The sequence below is a fragment of the Crocodylus porosus genome, unplaced genomic scaffold, assembly GCF_001723895.1.
Source record: "Crocodylus porosus isolate Cpor-Errol unplaced genomic scaffold, CroPor_comp1, whole genome shotgun sequence".
Lineage (NCBI taxonomy): Eukaryota > Metazoa > Chordata > Crocodylia > Crocodylidae > Crocodylus > Crocodylus porosus.
The window spans coordinates 58,912,218-58,935,503 of NW_017728950.1; the positions used below are offsets into that span (position 1 = coordinate 58,912,218).

At 43.7% G+C, this 23,286-nt stretch overlaps 1 protein-coding gene across 2 annotated transcripts; it reads left to right on the forward strand.

Moving 5' to 3' along the window:
- Positions 1 to 1,959: 1,959 nt before the first annotated feature.
- AK3 (adenylate kinase 3) lies at positions 1,960 to 23,286 on the forward strand. 2 transcript variants are annotated; one of them, XM_019555174.1, is made up of 6 exons: positions 1,960 to 2,161; positions 13,985 to 14,104; positions 16,998 to 17,170; positions 19,136 to 19,177; positions 19,899 to 20,017; positions 21,529 to 23,286. In XM_019555174.1, exons 1-6 carry the CDS (start codon positions 2,011 to 2,013, stop codon positions 21,650 to 21,652), a joined length of 729 nt encoding a protein of 242 aa, XP_019410719.1. In that variant the 5' UTR covers positions 1,960 to 2,010; the 3' UTR covers positions 21,653 to 23,286. The 2 variants fall into 2 exon arrangements, with proteins under 2 accessions (XP_019410719.1, XP_019410720.1); XM_019555175.1 differs by lacking the exon at positions 19,136 to 19,177 and having other exon boundaries at positions 1,965 to 2,161.

Here is a 23,286-nt window from a genome sequence, read left to right on the forward strand (position 1 = left end):
ACCACTATCAACCCAAAACAGAAACTCAAAGCCCCTCGGCTACAACGTAAATCTTAAGCCAACCTGGCTAACCTTCTCTCATCCCTGTCAGGGTCCTCTCCACCCTGTCCCTGCACACTGGCGCACAACACTGCCCTGCATGCTCTAGCAAAGCTCTCACTCCTTAGGCTGCCAGAGGGGAACTGACTCTGACCTCACCCTTCTCTGTTCATGAAGGCCAGGCCCTGCCCCCTGGCGGTCACCTGACCCACTCTGTTGCCATAGCAACTCCCACCTGCTGCCCTGGAGAGTGGCAGCTGAGCCCATTTAGTACTATTCAGTAGCAAGCACCCTGGTGCCCTGCTACAGGGCCCTACTGGTATGCAGGGCTAACAGCAGCCTTGGGAGCAAGCTTTGCTCCCTAGTTGCTGCCATTCACTCACCTCGATTTTTTTAGGCTTCCTTTCAAAATCAAAGTGTGTCCTATATATAGGGGTGTGTTATATGTAAAAAGCATGGGCAAGTGTCCTGATGAGTAGAGAAAAACCTTCTGAACCAAGCCATTAATTTCTGATTGCGGGAGGACATTTCTGCAGCCCTCCCTGGTCTTATACTGCCAGACTCTTGCTTTCCTTCTCTGCCTCCCTCCTTCCTGTCTGACTCCTTTCCCTTCTCTTCATTACTTGCCCACCCAGCACTCTAGGTAGGATGGAAAAGCATCCCAGGGAAGACCTAAAGGGCCCAGCCTGTTAAAAGGGACTGCTCTGCCTTCACGTGATGGGTGCACGTAGATGAACTAGGCAGAGCATCTCAGAAGCAGTACTATTTGCTCCAGCCTTTCCTCCCTCTCCTCTTTCCACTTGACCCCTTTTGATCCCAGGGTCATCCCAGGGGACAGGGCAGCACTTAGTGGGGAAGGAGGGCCTGTACCAAGGCCTCTGGAGCACATCTTGCCAGGCTAAAAACAGTTTAATGTAGCCGTGATTAGGGATATGACTTGCACCAAAATCGGTGCAGCCCAGCACTTTACACTGCCCTTTAAATAGCAAGTAAGTTGAATTAGGAGGCAAAGTGTTAATTTGGATAATTCACAGGAACTTGATATGGGGAATCGAGCTTAGTTGTCTGTAAGGTTTGGATCTGATGACGCCCAGAGCACTCTGATGCCAATCAGACCTGTTGCCTGTGGAAACAGACGTCCCCCAATGTCTCATATGTGCTGCCATAATTTTTTTTATGAGGACACAAATGCTGAGCAAATAGACAATGATGCATATCAAAGGGAAATCAGTGGCACAACAAATGGCCATAGACTTTGCCACTCCATTGTGGGAGATTTCTGTTACCTCTGTGGCACTTTTCCTGCTCAACCAGACCTCTGTCTCCTGCCAGGCTGAGGTCCTAGGACCTCCTGACCAACCTCCTCCTTGCCCTAGCCAGACTCGGGATATACCTGACTGGGAAGGAGGACTGCAGGGCCATTTTCCTGACCCTGATCTGTTCACATCTCCAGGCAGAGTTTCACTGGGCAGTGACCACTGGCTGCAGGGGATTGTCCTGCTCACCCGCTGTGCAGCGCTGCAACCAAATGCCCGAGGTCCAATGAGCGGTGCTGTGACAGCTCGCTGTGCTTCACTCAAGCCAAGTTTCCTGCCACATGTCACACAGATTGTGCAGCAGAAGGGTGAAGTGCGAGGGAATTACCACAAAGTAAAAAATTGACCCTCCCAGCTCAAAAAAAAGAGCCAAGGGGCTGCAGAGTGGGCCCTAGGCAAACAAATTCGTGCGCTCCTACTTAGTACTGCATATTTAGATATGTTTTCACTCAATAATTATAGTATGTAAAATGAGCACTCCCGGGCCCCTTCTTCACCTAGGGCGCTGGGCACGTGCCTCTCTCTCTTGGCTGCGCCCTGACCCGGCCCTGCTTGAAAGCCGGTGACAGGCGGGGCCGGGGCGGGGCCGGGGGCGGTTGTACTTCCAGGCCAGGCCAGCACCCGCCGCCTGCTGCCGCGGCCGGCGCTGAGCGGCATGGGGGTGCGGGCGCGGCTGCTGCGGGCCGTCATCATGGGCCCGCCGGGCTCCGGCAAGGGCACCGTGTCGTCCCGCATAGTCAAGCACTTCGCCCTCAAGCATCTCTCCAGCGGGGACCTGCTCCGCGACAACATGCAGCGCCACACAGGTACGAGCCGGGCGGCCGTGCCAGAGCGGGGGTGCGCGGCCGCTTCACCCCGCTGGGAGCGGCCCTGGCCCTCCTTGCCCGGCCCGTGACACCCTAGCTCCGGGCTGCTTCTGGCCGCAGCACCGCTCGGTTCGACCCTAGGCGCTGGGGGTGGGAGTTGGGGGCCTCTTACAAGGCCCCACAGTGCATCTACCCGGTGGGACCCCAGTGGTGGGGCCCCAATGGTGGGGCCCCGATCGGATCCCCAATAGAGGATCCTCCTGGATGGAACACCCACAGTGGATCCCCCGATGGGGACCCCCCACAGCAGATCCCTTGGCTCCACCCGGATGGGGCCCACCACTGTGGATCTCCCCCGGTCCACCTGGATGGACCCCCCTGGCAGATTCACCCAGATCTGCCCCAAGAGAACCTCGGCGGCACATCCATCTTTCCAAGCTGGACCATGGATTTCTTAGCAGGTGTTTCCTGGGAATGAGTCCTCCAGACTGAAAACAAATATGGTCCTGTCCAGTCTGCGGGGTTTGTTTTGGGGTGCCCTCAGCCACGACTTCCTCCTCCTGGTTGCCTGTAAGTTCTGGTAGCAGCCCCTCAGTCCAGCTGTTTGTCTCTGTTAGAGCAGGCAGCTCTTACATGGCTGAGGGTCTGATATTTTGTTCATTTATATATTTTTATATTTTTTAATTCATGCCAGTTTGGGATATCCAGGTTGTGGCCTGCATTGTGTGAAGCAGGGGGAAGAGTTTGCTGGAGGTCCCAAGCACTGGTGTGTTTGGCAGACTTCAATCCAGTACCAAGCGCTTCTAAAATTGAGGCCCAAGTGAACGTACAAAACTGGGACATCCATAGTGGGTGTTTCTGAAGACCATGGAGTGCAGAGTGCTCTTGGTTGCTTTTATGGGAGCATAAAAGCAAAGGAATAGGGGAGAGAAACCCCCAAAGAAACAGCAGAACCTTTTCTTTCTCAGGAGCCCTGGAATGAGAGATGAGATGGTTTAGGTGACAACCCTCCCCAGTGCCTTATTAAGTAATAGCTTTAAAAAGTGTTGAGGGCTTGAAAGACGCATCTAATGTGGACAAATATATTTAAGTGTGAAAACACATGCCAACATTTTGTAGGCAGGGAGAGGTTTTAGTGTCCCAAATATCTACTTGAAATAGTCTCAGTACTCAGCGTTTAAAAGTGGTGCTTCTTGGCAGCAATACTAGTGCCTTGAGGTTTTTGGAGAACTGGTTCTCAACTGATAGCTAGCAGGGACCATATCTAAATGGAAAGAGGACCATGTAGATAAGGGGTGGCCAACCTGCAGTACATGTGGCACAGGCTGTCTCTGTGCATGGCATATGGCAGACTGGGGAGGGTACAGGCAGTGGCAGAGAAGGCTGGAAGCACATCGGATCAGTCAGGGAGCAGAGCAGTAGATTGGGCAGGGAAAGGGGATCAGAGTGGCATTTAGGGATGATGCAAGGCTAATTTGTGGCACACCTGCCAAAAAGGTTGGCCCCCACTGATGAAGACCATATCCCCTCCATTCCTGATCATGTAGCAGTGACTAGATGCCACAAGGATGCTTAAATGGACAAGTAATGTTAGGGCAGCACATTTAGCTTTATATTCCCTGTAATCCCTTTTCTTGGCCACCAGTAGGGAGAACCAACAACATGCGTCAGGTAAGGGTTACAGAACACTACTCCTTCTCCCCACCCCTGCCCTTTCCCAAGGTCCCACAGGTTTAATAATTTCCTAGCTGTTTGCTAGGCTAAGTGAGATTGATAAAGCACAGTCGTGATGAAGTGTTGGCAGCTTTAAAGCACATCAGACTTCGCTAGAAACCGGTAGCAAAGAGTTAACATTCATTCCACACGCTTTTGAAATAGAAATACTTATCAATGCTTTAATTCTTTTCTTTTTTATTGTTTTCTTACTAAAAGAAGGGCTGTGTGTGGCTGGAGCATACATGCAATATGGTTTAGTTAGAGCATTTCTGCTTTATTAGTCTGCAGAGGTCTTGTTTTATTCCCCCTTATGTGTTTGCTTTGGCAACTGGAATGGAGCTCATTTAACAAGTAATTATTCCTGTGGAATATTTGTTTAAGAGCTTTTAATGTCCTGCAAGTACTGGGATATAAAGCAAACTCAGGCTGGTAGTGAAGGGGTGCTCAGCAGTAACTGTACTTGGTTCTTGTAATTTTTACATTAAATGGTATTGTAAACTTGACCTTGGGTTTGTTATGTGTACACTGATCTGTGGAAAGGGGTCTGAAATTCTTCCAAACAGATGCTGAGATTACATCTACATTGTATTCCCCTTAGTGGGCCCAGTCCAACACCACTTGAGTGCTGGGTGACTAAAAGTGTGAGTTGGGTTAAGCCCTAATGTAAGAAAAAGTTTAAAGCACGCTTCCATGGCTTGGAGCCCCACACACCCCAGTTGAGGGGCTCCCAGGTGTGGCAGTCCTTTAGCTCTAGGGGTTTTCTGCAGCCCTCGGGTGGGGGGCGGGGGAATTGCACCTGCAGTGATCCTTTGGCCCTGGGAGTTTGACAGGGGTCATGCTGTAGGGACCCAGTGTCTGCAGCTGTGGGGCTCTGGGTCCCAGAGTCCACAGCTGCAGGGGCTGAGCAAGCCCTGGCTGGGCAAGGGGCACCACAGTGGCTGGGAGATCTCAGCTACTGGGGCTCCCAGCCGCAGGGCAGAGCCTGCTACACGTGCAAAGTAAAGCTTGATAACAACCAGCTATGAAGTTAATACAGATTTTCAAGGTCTGACTTTATAGCTGGTTCAAGCTTTTTATTGTGCGATAGATAGCTCTTTGCACAGTAGCTGGTCTCAAGGTGATTGCACAATTAACTAGTCAGTTGCTGGATACCTGTAATGTGTAGAGGAGACCTGAACTTAACCTTAATTCTAATTTTAAGTGTCTTTTCTTTTTTCACAAACCACTGGATTGTACCTGCTGTGACTGTTTTAAAGAATGCTCAGACTTGGGTGCAGTTTGTTACTTTAAAAAAGTTTTAAATGTACCCAGTTAGTTTCATAACTTAAAAATGATTTGTTCCATGTTATGTTAACAGTGATGTCAGTTAGGTACTCTTCCATATTGTTGTCTTTCAAGATGAGCTAAACCAATCCTTAACTGCTGCTTTTTGTAGCATAGACATAGTTCCTTCCATATCTTTAAATTTGCATATGAGCCACTCTTCATTGAAAGAGAGCCACTAATTTTTGCAAAACCATTTCAAGTAACGTGTGAACACAGGGCTATTGTTAATGTTTATAGCTTTCAAGAGCTATGTAAATACTAACTACTATTATACCATCTACGCTATACCAGTTCTTTAGAAGATAGCCAAAAATCTTGAGTTGCTAGAATATTGGCTTTTTACTAGCACTTTTCTGAAGAGATTTGTGCATCTCTTTTCTGTAAATTAAAAATTAGTTTGGGGGAAGTTGAAAGATTCTGTCTTTTGAAATTGGTTTGTTGACTTTCCCCCCCCCCACATCTCTTTTCCCCCATAAGTTATGTTTATGCTTCAGATGAGTTGTTCCTTTTTTTGTTTTTTTCTCCAAATAGTGGTATTTGGCCTGTTAGATTTACTTTACTGTATTCTGTTTAATTTTTAATTGGAGACGCATTGGCAATGCAGTGACACTTTTATTGTCACTGTCCACTTACTGCCATTAGTGCTCATTTGTGATTTTATAAATGTGCATAAAAGCAATTTCTTTGTCTCTTATGATAAAAGTTAGACAAATTAAGGATCAAAAACATAAAAGGAGAGAGCATTGTCAGTTCAATGCATTTTCTTATTTTGTGTGGTTGTTTTGCTAGTTTCAATATAGTTGGATGCAAGAGCAGGGTCAGAACCAAGTTTTCAAACGGATAAGCCAGGACTATATAGGAAGAAAGAAACTGTGAATGAATGAATGCGAAGTTGATATGGAAATACCTTGTGGGGGAACTTGAGGGAGGGAGGGATGTAGCACTGATGTAGGTGAAACTGTGGAAGAAGAAAATGACTTTTGCAGTAGTGTTCTTGACAAGCTGAATAGGTGAAAAGAGAGGCAAAGAATGAGAGGCAAAAGTTGAAATGAGATGGAATGAAGTCATGAAACCATATATTTTTTGATGTCAAGAAGAGTAAAGGAGGCAATTGTTAACGGAGACAATAGAAGAAGATTAGGTGTGTTGACAGCCAGGGACTTGAGGAAGAGAAAGTAATGTAGAGGTTGAGAGTCAGAGAGACATTAGTGGGGTAGCTGGATATTAAAAAAGACATAGAGAGGATGCTGGAAATAAAATTAGGAATTTAGTTTTCAGAAAGTTGCAGAATGTCAAGGATAAGATGCAAAATTAACAGAATGAGAAGGGTTGTGGGCAAAGAGGTAGATCTTTGGGGTGTTAAAGTGGTACTTGAGGATGTATGTTCAGCTAGACCAGAGGTGGGAAAATACAGCCTGTGGGCCGGATCCAGTCCACAAGGCCATTCTATCCAGCCCGCAGGGCCCCTAAAAATTTAGAAAATGAATATTGATCTGTCCTTGGTTCCTTTAAAAAATGACAGAAACCAGGGGCAGTAGGACCCATGGGAAGCTTGGTGGGCTCCCGCAACAGCAGGGTCCGCCCAGCCCTGCCCCAACAGCCAGAAGCTCCACAGGGGCTTGTGGCGTCATACCATGTGGCTGCCCTGGTGTGGGAAGCTCAGGTAAGGGTGGGGGAGGACTGTGAGCAGGGAAGGAGCCTGGGGGAAAGCGGCCCTTCACCTGCCCTGCGGCTGGCGCTCCCTGCTGCAGCAGCTTACAGGCCACGTGGGGCTGTCCTGAGCAGGCACAGGCAGCCCCATGTGGGCTGCGAGCGGCTGCAGCATGGGGCACCGGCCACAGGGCAGGGAGGGTCCTCTTTTCCCATGCTCAGCATCAGGTTGTAACCCACCCCAGCTGCCAGCCTGGGCTGCGCCAGCTCCGGACTTGTCTGTCAGAGCAGCTGCGGCCCCCCCAACTTGCCACGCTGGGTAGCATTTGCTGCTGCTGCTTGCCCGGAGCTCGTGCACTGGGCAGCCCAAAGGCGGCAATGGCAAACACTGCCCAGCGCGGCAAGCAGAGGGGCTGCCTTCCTCTGTGCCGAACAGCTGCTGCTGCTGCAGTGCAGCCCTGAAGGGCAAACCCAGAGCCGGCACAGGGCCTAGGCTGGCAGCAGCTGTGGGTTACATGCTGGTGCTGAGCGCAGGAAAAGTGGCCCCTTGGCTGCCCTGTGGCTGCTCACAGCCCGCCTGGGGCTGCCTGTGCCTGCTCAGGACAGCCCCGCATAGGCTGCAAGCGGCTGCAGCAGGGAGTGTGGGCCACAGGACAGGCATGGGACCGCTTTCCCCCACGCTCAGCACCAGCTCCTTACCTGCTGGAGAGCAGGGAGTTGGGGCTGTACGCTGCCCCCTGCATGTACTGTGGGGCTGGGGGGCACTGGGAATGTGCACAGGGCCCACACTGGGACCAGTGCCAGCAGGGCCCAGATCAGGGTGGCAGGAGCATGGGGTCCCAGCCACCCTGATCTGGGATGTCCCAGGGCCAGCACCAGTGGTGCCCAGAGCAGGGTACAGGTTAGCAGGGGCTCTGTGGAGCCAGGCCAGCTCACCCCTCTCCCTGCTGGTGCAGCCCAGCTCCACAGACCCCTGCTAACCTGTACCCTGCTCTGGGCACCACTGGTGCTGGCCCTGGGACATTGGTCCCAAGATGGTGACCGGGGGCGGGGCACCTGCTGAGGGCGGGGCTGTCTCTCCCTTGTGACCCTCAACAGCTTGCCACAACTGGGTAAGCGGCCCTCTGCCTGAAATAATTGCCTGCCCCTGAACTAGACAAAGGACTTCAGCGTAGTATAGCAGCCTGAGTATTTAGAAGTTCCAAAACTGCTCTAGGGCAGGCCTCTGCATGGGCTACCCTCCTGCTTCTCATGGAACCGTGTGAATAGGTAACCTCATCCAGGGGATGAGTGTAGAAAGGGAAAACAGAGGGGCAGAGCCCTAAGGAACATCAGCACTGAGAAATCAAGAGGAGAAGTTGCTAAAAGAATATTCTGAGGGAGTATTTCTTCAGGAATGAGGAGTACCTGGGGGTGGGACAATTATGGAAGTACTAGCAGGAAAAAAGATTCTTAAGGCAAAAACCAGTGGAGAAGGTATGGAGAAAGACGAGAGTGCCTTGTAAGATCTCCTTAAAGGCATAACACTCCTATTTAAGAAAGCTGGGGTTACTTTTTCACAAAGAAGCAAACCTCTGTGAGGTTTGATGAATGGAAAAGACATATTTCACCATTCTGTAGCAGCTATTATTGGGATAAACAAAATCAAGTTTTACAACTGTTGACAAAACTACATAAAATTGAGTAGAGTTAGAGTTTGCCTTTTCAGCATTCGCTGCCTTGTTAAACTCTCTTCTGAGGGTTCAGTTACTGAAAAGAGTGCAACAAATGTTTTTGAGAGACCTTAGCAGCATGTATTACTGGGGTCTCCTGCTTTAGAAAAGAAGAGATCCTATGAAGTCTTTTCTCTGTTGCTAAGCAACTCTTTCCTAATGAGCATAGAGTTTGTTCACTCCAGTCTGAAACTTGCTGCAAAGACACACTGACCCAGGGTTCAGAGACCTTTTTGGGCAGAGTGCCAAACGCACCAGCAACCTAGACTTGTAAAAAGTTGGTGTGCCGGGCCAACAGTGGGGGGAGCTGCGATGGGGCCAGTCCTTGTTGTGGCAGTGTAGCCCTGGCCCATTCCCCGCCATCTGCTCTGAGGTGTGTGTGCCCACCATGAAACCCGGGCTCCCCGCAGCAGGCAGTGGGGAGGTTGCAAGGAACTGCACTAGGGTTCATGGAGCTCTGGCCTGGTTTGTTGCTAGCTGCAGGTACACATGCGCCTCCAGGCAATTGGTGGGGGAGGGGCCGGGGCTGCACTGTCACAACAAGGATCAGACCCTTTGCAGTTCCCCTGCTGTCCGCCCTGAAGTGCAAGTGCCAAGCAAAATACCTTTATGTGCCACACTCTGGCACACATGCCAGCGGTTGCCTACCCCTTCATTAACCTGTTGCAAAAGTTGTAAAGCAATCAATTTCATCATGCATTAGTTAGGAAAGTAAAATTACAATGCCTTTAGGTCCAGAGCTTGCTGTTTCAAGTCCTGCTTTCTTATCAGAAGGCCAGTTCTGTTTAGAGTTCAGATCCTGTGTACACATAATTTGTACCAATGTAACTCTGCAGGTAGACGTGATTTTTTTTTTTTCTTTTTTCTCTTTGTCCTCTGTATTGAGATAGTGGTATAACCTGTGGGGTGAACACTTGTACCAGAATAATGCTTATACCAGAACAGCTTCTTCCTTCTCCCTATCCACATTTTTTAAATGCACTGTTCCAATATAGTTAGACATGTATAATTTGTGTTTTCTAGATAAAGCCAATCCTACTGGCCTGTGTGATTAAATTCCATTGCTACAGTAGCTAAAGTTGCAATAGGTGCTTGAACCTAGGCTTCTGATCTCAGCAAAAAGAATTCCCCATGCCTCTTATTTTCAAGCACTCCGGCAATGATATAGTAGGGAAACAGGTGGAACAGGTAATCATTACACACTTAAAAACTGCATTTTAAAAAGGGGTCTCTCTTTAGCCATTTGGTTCTGTGGTTCCCTTGTCCCTTTTACTACTCCCAGAACTAGTATAAGATAGGATTCCTGCCAGGTGGAAATGACAGTAAGGAAGGGAAGCTCTCCATATCTTTACTGCAGTTGGACAAGCTAGGCAACCCCCTAATAAGGGTGTGATGCCAGCATTGAGAGCTGGTTTCATGCTGATAATTACAGCCTTGCTAAATTATTTGGGCTGGACATAAAGATGAGAGGAATAGAAAGATGGGTAAATAGAAACATATCTGGTTTTCTGAAATGTTTGAGAGCTACCCAGGGGGCTAGATGCTCAAGACCAGCCTTATGTTAGTTACCCTTACCTACACCCCTTTGAAGTGGCCATACAATGCATAGGGTGGTGTGAACCGCCACTATTAGTCCAGCAAACATCAGAGTTATTGACAATATAAAAATATGTTCATTAAAGTTTGGTAGGCTTTAACGCCTTTAGTCATAGACCCTCAGCTTCTAAACTGTGCCCTCTTTGACCTTTCAGCTAAATGATCATTTAATGCCTGCTGTTACTTGAGATCCCTTGTGGGTGGAACACATATAATCTCATAAATGCTGAAGGAACCCAAATGCTTATGCCTGAGGGATCATGTTGCCACTGACTGACCCTGCCCTGCAGTTGCTTTGAGAAAGTTATACTGGAGAGCCAGTGTAGTTTTAATGCAACTTAAAAGTTAAATTAGGTTCCCACAGCAATCTGTGGGACAGAAGACTGGGTAGCGTGGGAACTCGAGTCAGATTGAAGATGACTGCTGTAAATCAACTGATCTACTCTTCTGGTCTCCCCTACCACCATGCTTTTGGGCCTCCATCAGAGGGTAATCTCTGATGTCCTAGCTGTCCTATTCAAGGTTGTCGGGGGAGACTTCCTTCCACCTCTTCATGATGAAGGGGCTCTTCAGACCCTGGTAACTTTATTTAGCTCACTAGGATGGCAGATTCCATGAAGGCAGGGTCTTCAAGTTTTCTTTCCCCTGTACAACACTTAGCAGTCTGCTAGTACTTAAAGGACGATAACACAATTAACAGATGAGGGAAATCCTTTTTCTAGTGTAATCCATGTGAGAGGAAAGCCCTGACTTTTGGAAAACAATGGGCCAAACATATTTAGAAATAGGAGGGAACATAGGCATAAAGAAAGGTCTGCATCCAGGTTGTTTTGATTTTTAAGCCACCTTGACTTTGAATCTGACTGTTCCTAGATTGTGGGGATATTTAAAATCTGGACCTTTTTTTTGTTGCCAGTGTTCTATCCTAATATCTAAAATATTTTTATTCAGTGTTTAGTTGTAAATAGAAACTCATAATCTTAATTTAAGGTAGACGTTAAGTTCCTGCTCTTCTTTTTACTGCTACTTTTTAAATGTGAGAGCTATCTGTTCCAGTTCTTGAGTGTATTACTTTCATTTGAGGCATCTTAGATTTGCTAAGGAAACAGGTAGTAATATTTGTTTTTTAAATGGGAAGTCTTCTGTTGTATTTATTCAGATTCACATATGTTCCCCCATTGTAGTATTTTGCCTCGTAGTAGCAGGTCATCAGCATTTGATACTGAATTATTTAAAAAATACAATAATTAGAAACTTGCAGGAAGGTTCCAAAAATCTTGACTTTTTGGCATTTGAAATGTTTAGTCCCCTTCACTCTTGTGTCTGGAGTCCTGGAACTAGATTGAGGTGAGGAAAGCATCTAAATTAGCAATAATATCCAATTCTGCAAACCTGCCAGTTATAAAATCAATGCAAATTCTGTCCAAAAATCTCTGGCCTGATAGCTTGTGCATCAAGCCCATAACTTCTGTTTAACGAACATACGTTTGCATAGCAATTTGTGGTAGAGTGGTGCAGTTTTCTTAAAAAGGGAAATGGCGGGTATCTAAGCCAGTGGAAGGAAGTACAGAGTAACCTTTTAGTACCAGCAGTGTAGGGAAAACCAGCAGTGTCCACAAACTATTTATGAAAGTGTGCATCACTTATAAACACCCTCTGTAGGGTTCTTTCTTAAATGCTGAGTACTTGAAATGTTAATCTTATCTTTATGGAAAAACAGCATCCCTCCAAGGGAAAGACTTTAACATCTGCTATATTTATGGTTTAATGCTAGATTATGTTTGGCAAAATCAGACATTAGAACTTAGTTTTCATGGCAGATAGTCTGGGGAAGGATTTAGGTTATATTTAGTTTCATTGGACTGAGAACATTTGTGTTCATGATCTGTTTCCTCTTTCTAAAGAAGCTTCAGTAGTAACATTTCCTGTTTTTTAAGTCTAAGGGACTGATACTGCAAGCCATTATGTACATGAATAAAGTTACTTGTGTACACAGATAGCCACAATATCACCATTGGAACTGTAGATAGGTTACGTTCTCCTCATCTGTATGCATGCCCTACAATGGTTGCACATATGCACTAGAGTACAGAGACTACTGCCTTAGTAGCACCCATGCAGGGTGGATGTGCCTTGCCTCTTGTGCCCTGTGCCAAGGGTAAAAAAGGGCCCTGTGCCAAGGGTAAAAAAGTGTATACATCCTATTCCTCAATTCCTCTCAAACATCTTGGTTTGAGACTAGGATTCCCAAGTCTGATCCAGACTGCATTTTTGGTCTGTTGCCTTTTCTTTTGTGGGTTTTTTTTTTTTTTTTTTACTTTCTTTGGTTTAATTACACACTTCTTCCTGGTCTTTGTCAACTTTTTTTTAGACATCTGAGACATTTTGACCTGTGCCATGTGGCTTTTCTATCTGAGTGATATTCTGTGTTTTCCTACCTGTCAGGCAGATCTCTCCCACAGCCACCAGTATGGCTTATTCAGGGTGCCTGGTTTCAAATTGTCTTCCTCCTGGTGATAGGATTATGCCTACCAAAGACGGAGGTGTTAAGTGTTTTTCCATTCAAGGGAATCCCATCTCTCTGAGAACTGTGCTACTTTATAAGTAGTATATGACCGGGATCAGAAATGATCATGAAGCTAGACTCCAGTTTTACCTCCTGGGCTAATCCCTGGGCTCAGTCTCTGACCACTGAATGCAGGATTTAGCTGGCCATGGATCCTCTCTTGATAACACATCTTGTTGTCAATTCCAAAGAATTCCTGTTCTCTTAAGTGTAGACATAGGCTTTTGTCCAGAAGGACATCCCTGTCCAACACTCCCAGAATTTTATCTTGCTTATATGATCCACCTGATGAGGGTTCTTTACAGCACCATGTTCTGCGAGGCCTGAGGCATCACTTCCTATGCTGAATGCAGAAGGCCTACATAGGACTAAACCTTTCTGGAAATTCCTAATAGTGGTTTCCTGTTATAAAACAAATGTCAAGAGGCACACCAGTTTCCATATAAAGACTGTTTATGTGGACCGGGGTAATACATCAAGGTATTAAAAAATGCTAAGATGGAATTGCCAGTTGTGCTTATAGTACATTCTCTCCCTTTACACCCTGGCCCCTTCAGAGCCAAAGTGATTCTGCTGGCCTCCCAGAAATGTCTCTAGCTCAGGCATAGGCAAGGCAGACACCTGCAATTCCATGTGCATCTTCATCAAGCATAATGCCATTTGTGAAGGCTTCCAGAGTAGATGCTGCTTGTAGTAAAGAAGTCTTCTTAGGCACTATGTGCACAGAGACGTGTCTCCAGATGGACTGCATCTGGACAGTTGCTTGAAGAAGAAAAGAGTATTGCTTATTAGTAAATGGAGTTCTTCAAGATGTTTTGCATGTGAGTGTTCTGTATCCCCCCCTTATTCAGTCCTTAGCATATTGGGATTATGTGGCGGAGAGGAAATTGTATGTTGGGAACCACCCTTTTTGCCATTGGCGGAGAGCATACGGAGAGGCAGGACATGTGCCTGCTACAAAAAGTTGCAAAAGTCCAAGTGCTTGAGGTGTGCATAGCCTTGCAATGAATGAACACGTGGATAACATAACTCAAAGAACTCCATTTTGTTACCAGTAACTACTCCACATTTGCAGGATCAGGCCCTAATTGATCATCTGTGGGTGTAGTTTTAAGAAGTACTAAATTGTAAGGTGTATCAGTGCCAACTTGCAGCTCTTACGAGTTTGGGTTGCTTTGGATCAAACCAAATTGTATATGGATTTCTGGGCTACTGTACATTATTGATACATTAATGTGAATTTATCTTTTTTTGTAGGGGTTGGTGTTGTTGCCAAGACCTACATTGATCGAGGACAGCTTATTCCAGATGACATCATGACACAGCTGGTGCTGAGAGAGCTGAAAAACTTGGAGCAGTATAGCTGGTTGCTGGATGGTAAGTTAGAGGGTAAACCTGTGCCAGAAATAGAAGAATAGAATTATATAAAATTAGGGTTGGAAGGGACCTCAGAAGGTCATCTAGTCCAACCCCCTGCTCAAAGCAGACCAATCCCCAACTAGATCATCCCAACCAAGGCTATGTCTAGCTGGGTCTTAAAAACCTCCAAGGATGGAGATTTCACTGCCTTTCTGGGTAACCTGTCCCAGTGCTTTACTACCCTCCTAGTAAGAAAGTTATTCCTAATATCTAACGTAAACTTCCCTTGGTGCAACTTGAGACCATTGCTCCTTGTTCTGTCATCGGCCACGACTAAGAACAGTCTAACTCCATCCTCTTTCAAACCCCTGTTCAGGTAGTTAAAGCTTGCTATTAAATCCCCTCAGTTTACTATAGGCTAAATAACCCCAGTTCCCTCAGCCTCTCCTCATCAGTTGTATGCCCCAGCCCCCTAACCATTTTCCTTGCCCTCTACTGGACTTTCTCCCATTTGTCTACATCCTTTCTGTAGTGGGGGCCCCAAAACTGGACAAGTACTCCAGCTGTGGCCTCACCAGTGCTGAATAGAGGGGAAGAAAACAGGGAATACAGGAAATCTGCTTGAAAGGGATGAGGTTGTGAATTTTGTGACGATTAGTGGGCACTAAGTAATTATACTAGGGACATAGGGGTCAGGTGTTTGACAGAAAATGCTATATACAACTTAAACTCTTTCCATTGTGCATATGAATTACAATATTTTATAATCATGTGATCACATATTGCCTTGTATTTTTGCTTTTCCTGCTGGATCCCTCCCTTGATCAATACATGGGTTTATCCTTATGAAATGGGGTAAGGAGACCTAATTGATTAGAAGGACTTTGCATCTAATTTCTGGACACATTCTGTGCATGATTGCAACTGCATGTATCAAAGCATGCAGTGAAATAGCTGAAACATGCTGGGCTCTCACTGGACAGAAGGATGGTATGCAATGAATGAGGCAGTGGATCCATATTTTTGCCTCAAGCTGTCCCCCACCCTCTACCTAGATAAATAAGCTCTTTGGGGCAGGGCTTTTAGTGTGGTCACCCTGGCTGAGCTCAGTAGGGTTTCACTAAGCATGTGAGTGCTGAACATGCTTATCATACTCTATAAATAATAGTCTGAGAAACCCTAGTTCTGTAACCGTAATTCATCATAGTGTGATGTAGTTCAGACTAACCTGAGTTACTTTTTAATCTGCTCTAATGCTGATGGAGCAAAGTATAACTTTCCACTGACTGAAAATAGTTTACTGGCCTTACTGAACCACTACAGCTCTAGCTTCCATGATGGAGAGGGAGGGAAATGATCCTCTTGGAGCACAACTTCTTTTAGGACAGGTGTGGTACTCTTGATTTAAAAAAACCCAAACATATGCTGAGGTAAAGAAGCATGTGCAGACTCTGGAAGTGAATGGAAAAGTAGTACATGCAACAGCAGATAAACCATGTTTTCAATGACATGTTGTTGCATACTTTCTCCACTTGTATCAGAGTTCTTTAATAGTGACGTTCAAATAGCACCTCATTTTTCCAGTTGAATAATGGAAGCACAAGGTGGCTGTATATTCGACGCAAAGCCACGAAGTGAGTCAATGGCAGAGCTGGGAGCCCCAGTTCTTGCTCTATTTAGACAACTTCTTTGGGATTTGTCATTCCCTTTCTGGCAGTAAACAACTGTTATTTAAACCAACCTCTAGGACTGTAACATATGCATTGTGCATGCACGCTGACACTCTTAAGTGAATCAGCTTTTCCCTTTGTGGGCATGTGATTAAAATAACATAATACATGTAAGGCCTCCCCAAGTCTTTTTTACCAGTGTGCTTTGCTGTAAGGGTCATTTGGCTAATGAATTCCCCTTATTCTGCTGGTAGTGTGGTCACTGATCATTACCACTTCGGAAGGTAAACAAAAAAGAGCTTCCTTTAATTTTTGCCCACAGGGCTTGTCTTTACAGGGAGATTTGCTGGCATAGTCATAGTGGAATAATAGATTATTACAAACTAATTCTCTGTTTGTGAGCAAAAATTATTCTAAATTATGTCAAGGGAAGAGTTCAATACTTATTCTGATTTAGTTTTCCCATGTAGCTAAACTCTTAGAAGCAGATGCTGAACTTGCTGTGAGAATAGCTTGGCTCATTTGCTCTCTTTTTCCTTTCAAAGTGCACCAGGCTTATTCAGTTACAAAGCTGTTACTTAGAACCGTTTTATTAGTTTAGAAATCAAAGTTATCTGTGTATGTTCACAAATAAGGTCGAGAGCATAAAAATCAGCATGTTTTTAGTTTGGTGTTTTGGGTGTGACAACACGGGCCTTATACAGGCTAAGTGTTTCTATTGACATTGTCAAATCAAATTTAAGATGCAGGATATTTTTAAGGTAATGCCTATACTTTTCTTTAAGGTGAATTCATTCTTTGAATATCTTTAGTAACTTTGGAGATACCCAAGAGTGAATGTACCCATTATGGCTTCTAAGTTACCTACTTGCACTATCTTGCTTTTGCAATACCTTGGCAATAAATCGGTTTTATAACAAATGTTTTTAAGCACAAGCTGGTAAGATAATATTCTTTTTCATGTATATGAAAAAGGAAGTAATGGCATTTCAGGACCTTCACTCTGCTTTGGGAATAATTAACAAGCGAGACCAGGGAAATGGAAGGGAGGGGAATGGCACTGGCTAGGGGAAAACTTGAAGTCTTCTTTCCCACATAGCATATTATACCTATCACTTATGTGGTTTACATTTTAGATTGTCTGGCTGGCATTTTCTCTTGAATCCAGTTTACTCACATTTTGTAATTTAAGTCTGCCTTTGGATTTTTACTGGCTTGCTTATTATTTATTTATTTAATAGGCTTTCCTAGAACGGTCCCACAGGCAGAAGCTCTGGATAAGACATGTCAGATAGACACTGTGATTGATCTAGATGTTCCATTTGAGACGATTAAACAACGACTCACTGCACGATGGATCCATCCTACCAGTGGTAGAGTCTACAACCTCGAATTCAATCCTCCGAAAATCCATGTAAGTGATGCAGGACTTTTTTGTTGCAGTAGATAAACTGCACTGTGTTTCTGCTTGGGATTAGTAAGTCATCTTGTTTTGCAAGACCACAGAACCTTTCTGCTAACAGTTCCTCTCCACTAGGAATGACATATCTGTGTTGGGAATGACTTGAGTATTTTCACTACCTCTCTGTAATTAGAACCACCAATGTTCCGCAGAAGATATCCTCCTCAGCTGTGGGGGGGAGAGGGAGGAAACTGCACCAATCTCTTCTAGACCCTAGCAGCTATTTAATGAAATATTGCTATCAGACTTTGGAAGATTTCAGCATCCTAGAATTGACCTGATACATGAAAATGTAACTAATCTGTTCTACAAATGGCAGCTCCTACAATTTGTAAAATCTAAAAAGGAAATCGCAGAAAATGGAAGTGGTGTTAAAAACAAAAATAACTACCGTAATCTCGGACCTTCCTATCTTGGCTGGTCCCATAGTTTCTCTCTGAGGTCTATTCTGCCCACACTATGAAACCTTTCTTTTCCAAGGGACCCTTCTTATTTAGGTGAATCAGTGAGTTAATAGATGCAGGGAATCAGAGCAGCACACTTAGCCCTTTTCCTGAAATATTAACACTTAAAAGGGTGTGGGTGTTTAAAACACATACTGATATTCTGCAGCAAACTGTTTCTCTAATTAAATGTTATTTTTGCTCACATTGGCATAATTAACATCTCAGGTTCGCAGTTGTGCTGTGGGGATTAAAAAGGTAGATCTGAACTAATGAAGCATTCTGCAAGCTGTACATTTTCCTTTCCCAGCTATTTGTTGAGAACTTTGTAATGAATTTGCACAAGTAAAAGCAACAAAGCCTGGGCTGCGTTTCATCCTCATCCCTCTCCTAACTTTAACTTGAGTTATTTGTTACAGGGAGAAGTGTAGTTACAGGAGAATCAGAAGCAGGCTTTTTTTCACTTGCTTATGCTGTTGGAGAGAGGGTTTTTTGGGGGGGTTTTTTGTTTGCTTGAAAGGGTTTCGCTCGCAATAAGCTTTAGGATTTCAGTGTTTTAGAGGAAAAGACCTAGTTGAGAGAACCAAACCCCTCCCTCCTCACATCAGTATATTGAAATTGAATGAAAACATTGATAGTGTGAGGAAGCTCTGCCTCTACGTGGTTAAACATTTGGTACTTCACTCATGACTACTTGCAGGGAGTCTGGCTGATCTAAGAGAAGAATACAACAGAGCACTGACTTTGATCTGTCAAACTTACTTTGGAACCTATTCTTTTGCATAATTAAGTAGAAATTCACCATACCTGAAACTAATTTGTCCTGATTTGCAACAGTTTTGAACACATGTATGAGACTCTTGTGGATTTATGTGATGCAACAGTTTTGGCTCTAGGTTTTGCAAATAAGTTTTAAACTGCTTACCTTCAAGCAAAATTATAGTCATGTCAGTTGACATGAAAATGAGTGATTTGAATACATAATGCATATTACAAAACCCAAGCTTTGCAGTAATGCCAGTAACAGAGAAGCTATGTTTAGATATCACTGCATTACCTTAAAAAGATTCTTATACCCAAAATTAATTTCAGTTCATGTTGCTTAATGCCTTTTTTTAAAATGAAGTCTATGTCAAATGGAATTTTTTCACATCTTCATAAATATGGAAGCACATGGAATCCTTTCTACAAGGGTACTGTGGACTAACTTCTCTCCTTTAATTTGTACACAGATGACTTCAATAAATTGTATGCGTGTAAGCAAGGACAAAATTTGGCCCTGCAAACATAGCTGGATTAAGCTGTAATGATTCCCACTTTGGCTAGCAGAAACTCTTTCCTTAGGCCCTTGTTTCAAATACCTCGTACTCTATATTAAAGCTTGAAGTGCCTCTGATAAACTGAAAATGTAGTTTAAGAGAAAACATTACTGTAGTTGCCATGTGAAGGCTCAAGCTTTGTTTGCTCCTTTTAGATGCTGATCTGTGGCTTTCAAGCTGTCTGCTGTACAGTAGTTGTAATTTCTCTTCCACAGCAACAAAATGGTTATTCAGCTCATCATCTTAATTTTTCTAGAGGCCATTGATCATATCAGCCTTTTATGAGTTGCGTGTGGTCATAGATCATATCAGCCTTTTATGAGTTGCATGGCCCTGTTGAAACATTCCAGACATTCTCCATATATGGAGTTTCAGTGAATAAAATCCAAGGAGTAGTAGTTATAACTTCATTGGGCATGTCCCTGTGAGCAGGAACATTCATTTCCTTGGGGATAAACAGCAGGGGCGCAATATGTGCTGCTGCTATTTGTCCCCTGAGAACATCCATGAATGCACGCTCTGGTGTACGACATGTTGCCCCAGGTGGGTTAGGAGAGACTGGGGCCCAGGGCTGGTATCTGAAGTGTGGCTCCAGAAGCCTTACTGGGGACCTTTGGGGGCTGCAGTGAGCCTGGCTGACACCTGGAATATGGCTCCAGCCAGCCAGGCTCTAGTTTCATAACTCAGTGGATACTCCCATTGAGTTATGCTGCATGCAGTTAATGTCTGAGGCTGTGAAGAGGTACACTTTTAAATTGCTGAACTGTACTGCTTGAAAGTACACTTCATTGCTACTGATAAGATATGGCTGGTGATCTTGCTAAGTTGAAATCTTATTTTTGTTGGACTAAAAACAAAATAATACAAAGGCTACTTAAATAGAGTTATAAACTGGTGTTTGTTTTAACCCACAATTAGGGCACTGATGATATTACTGGAGAGCCACTTGTACAGCGCGATGATGATAAGCCAGAGACAGTTACCAAGAGACTGCAGTCTTATGAAGCACAAACAAAGCCAGTTCTGGATTATTATCGGTAAGGAATAAATAGTTGAAACATTTATTTCCACATTAAAATGGCAAGGAATAATTTGTGTCTCTCTTAAATTGCAGAGATCCTACTGTGAGAAATATAGTATGGGTACCTCAGTGGCAAGTGGAGTCTTTCATCTACCTGCCAAACTAAATATTAGTTAAATCTGTAATAGTATATGCTGTCATTATGGGTACATCCCTACTACTAGATGAACAAGAAGTATGTTTCTTTTGTGTAGGATTCTTTACTGCAGTCAAGAGGAAGTTTTATCATTTCAGAATCAGAATATTCAACATATTAAAGCAATGGCAGTTCCCACAGCTATGGAGCTCTTTCATTAGTCATTTCTTCCAGAAACTTTAATTGTATCAAATGTCTTCCATGGGATCTGGTAGCAGAAAGTTCTATCAGAGGATTAGATGCCAATGCCTGGAAGTGATGCAAGAGCAAGCAGAACAAGCATTTGATCTTTGGAGGAACATTTAAGAACAGCACTGTAATGTGTTTGTATAGCTGGTACTTTTTAAGAAAATGGTCTGCTATACTGTAGAGAGGATCATGGAAAGAATAGTAATCAAGACTTGGAAAAGCTATTTTTTGATTCCAAGTCTGTCCCTTCAGGCTGAGATGGTCTGGCAGGTAGACAAGCTTCTAAATAATGTTAGCATGGTGATGGATTACCAGGGCAGTTTAGGGACACTTGCCCATTACTAAATTGACATTTTGTCACACTAGAACTATGGTGAGAGACATTCCCAGTTTATGGATGTAGGAGATTATACAGAAATACTTTTACAAGCATTCCCTGCATGCTTTGTATAAGAGGGAAAGAGTCTTCCAAGGTGAGTGGGGTTGAAGAGAAGGCAATTTGGGACTGCAGTGACTTTTATTAACTTCAGTAAACCACGCTGTAGGCCCAGGCCATCTGTCTCTTTAGATCTCATTGCAGAATGTGTAGCTATAAATATACTCTAGATATGTGTGGCTATTAAACTTTTGACAGCTCATCTACTCCAAATTGATGTTTATTTTTTCACTTGTGCGTGCAAATATGCATCTGGTCTTTCATGCGTAATTACATAAAGTCAAACGGTACAAGTTATCATAAAAGAGGATTTTAGATTAATGTTGCACTTGTGGAACAACGGTCTTAATATATTACCTTAATATATTGCCTTTTTTAGCATCATCTCTTCCTTCATTCCTTTCTTTAATCTATGTCCTTCCTGGTCCAATACTACCTTCCCTCAGTGTTTTTTGACTTGTAGAGAAGACTGGACCAAAATGGCTACTATGATCATTCTCTTTGTACCACTCAAACAAAACGTACTTAATTCTTATAGCTGTAAGGTTTAAAAAAGTTTTCTTGCAACCAAGCCCTTCTGTATACTGAGAAGACATTGGTACTACTACACCTCTACCAGGGCAATCTTTGAATTTATCTTTGTACTTTGAGGTAGCAATGTTAAACATCACGGACTGATGACAGACTTGTTTCTTCTTCTCTGTAGGAAAAAAGGTGTTTTGAAATCTTTCTCTGGAACAGAAACCAACAAAATCTGGCCACATGTCTATGCTTTTCTCCAAACCAAGTTGCCAGATGTAAGCCAGAATGAAGCTGCTATGCAGAGATGAAGTTGGTTTAATCTTCTGATGATAAGAAGATAGCTGCTGTCGCACACATTTTAGGAGCAATTCCCTCTACAGTAGTAAAAGTTTACAAAGATGATGTTTTCTCATTTCTGTTAAGTGATGTTCCAAATTGATCAATAAGTAAGATCTAATCCATTATTCTCACTTTTGTGTAATACTTTTTTGCACTTACCTTTGTATTCTCGTTTTAATGATGTACTTTTATATCAAATGTACCTAATTTTTGTAAAATAGTAATCATGATTTAAAGAAAAACAATGGAATTCTCATATCTTTGTATAAAATACAGTTATTAAGAGTAGATGTGTTCAAGTTACACTTGATGTCATAAGAATCAACTGTTGCTGTCTACCAGTAAACTTTCAGCAAATACAAGAGAACAGTTTTATATACTGTAGTTGGTGGCTTCTGTTCAAGAAATGGCTGAGATTTAGCAAATAACTGAATGCCCCTCCTCAGAACTGGATCAATACAAGATGCAAGTCACTTATTAATGACATCTCCAAATATTAGAAGGTGCTTCTACTGATACAGAATTGCACTTTTCTGCTTCCTTAGCCTAACTTTTGTAGTTAATGGGAGGAAATAAATTTATGACGACGGGTGAGGACAGCCACAATGTTCATAGCCACTCTGGGCTACATTGCCAAGAGTCCATTTAGAAAGCAACACAACTCAGTCTCTCTTAACATCTTACAATTAAGAGGGGAAAAACCTTGACAGCTGTATTACTTAAAGATGGGGTTTAGGAACTACATTGGACAGCAAGTCACCCAATTTTATTAGTCATGAATTTGTAAAAATCAAGAAAGCAGAAGACAGAGACCAACGGAACCTTGGCTTCATTCACACCTTACAGTAATTAAGAGAGCTCCCCCGGAAGGCTTTAGCTCCCTCCTTGTCAAATGGACAAGTGCAAGAGAGTTTCTACAAGACTGAATTGCAAGGACAGACAAGTTCAATACTATAGCTATAAACTGTTAAAGTAGTTGAGGGTCAGGATGCAGGGATGAGGAATACAAATGCAGAATTAATTTCTTGGAGGGGAGGATTTGAGTTTCTACAACTATAAGCAAAGGGATCCAATTGACAATATGCATCTTGAGAAATATGAGCAAAATCTGAACCTCCTCTTCCATAAAATAGCTTCCTATTCCACATAATAAAGCACTGCTGGTCAGGACACTAACTAAGCACAGTACTAAGAATTAGACAAGAAAAAGGACTCATCTTCCTTCTTTTTCTTAAATTCATAAAAAGCAACTTGGGGGGAAAAACCGCCACAAATCTTGACACTGATGCTAGGTACAGACATTCAAAAAGCCCGAGGTGGAATCAGTCTAAGTTATGTGGTTTTCTGTAAGCAGCATAGTTCAGATCAATACTGAACAGAACACTTATTCACTCTGTGGTAGGGGGCAAATCAGACCTGGTTCTGCCATTTTTAAACCGGTCCACGTATGCCAAACTTCTGTTTTGTTACAGCTATAGGCTGATTTCCAACCACTTATACTGGTAAAAGTGTGATGTCTGTACTTGGCCTAAGCATCCAAGCAGTAAATTTGAAGATGTTAAAATTGTCACACAATAAAATTGTGTTTTGTTACAGCAAATGA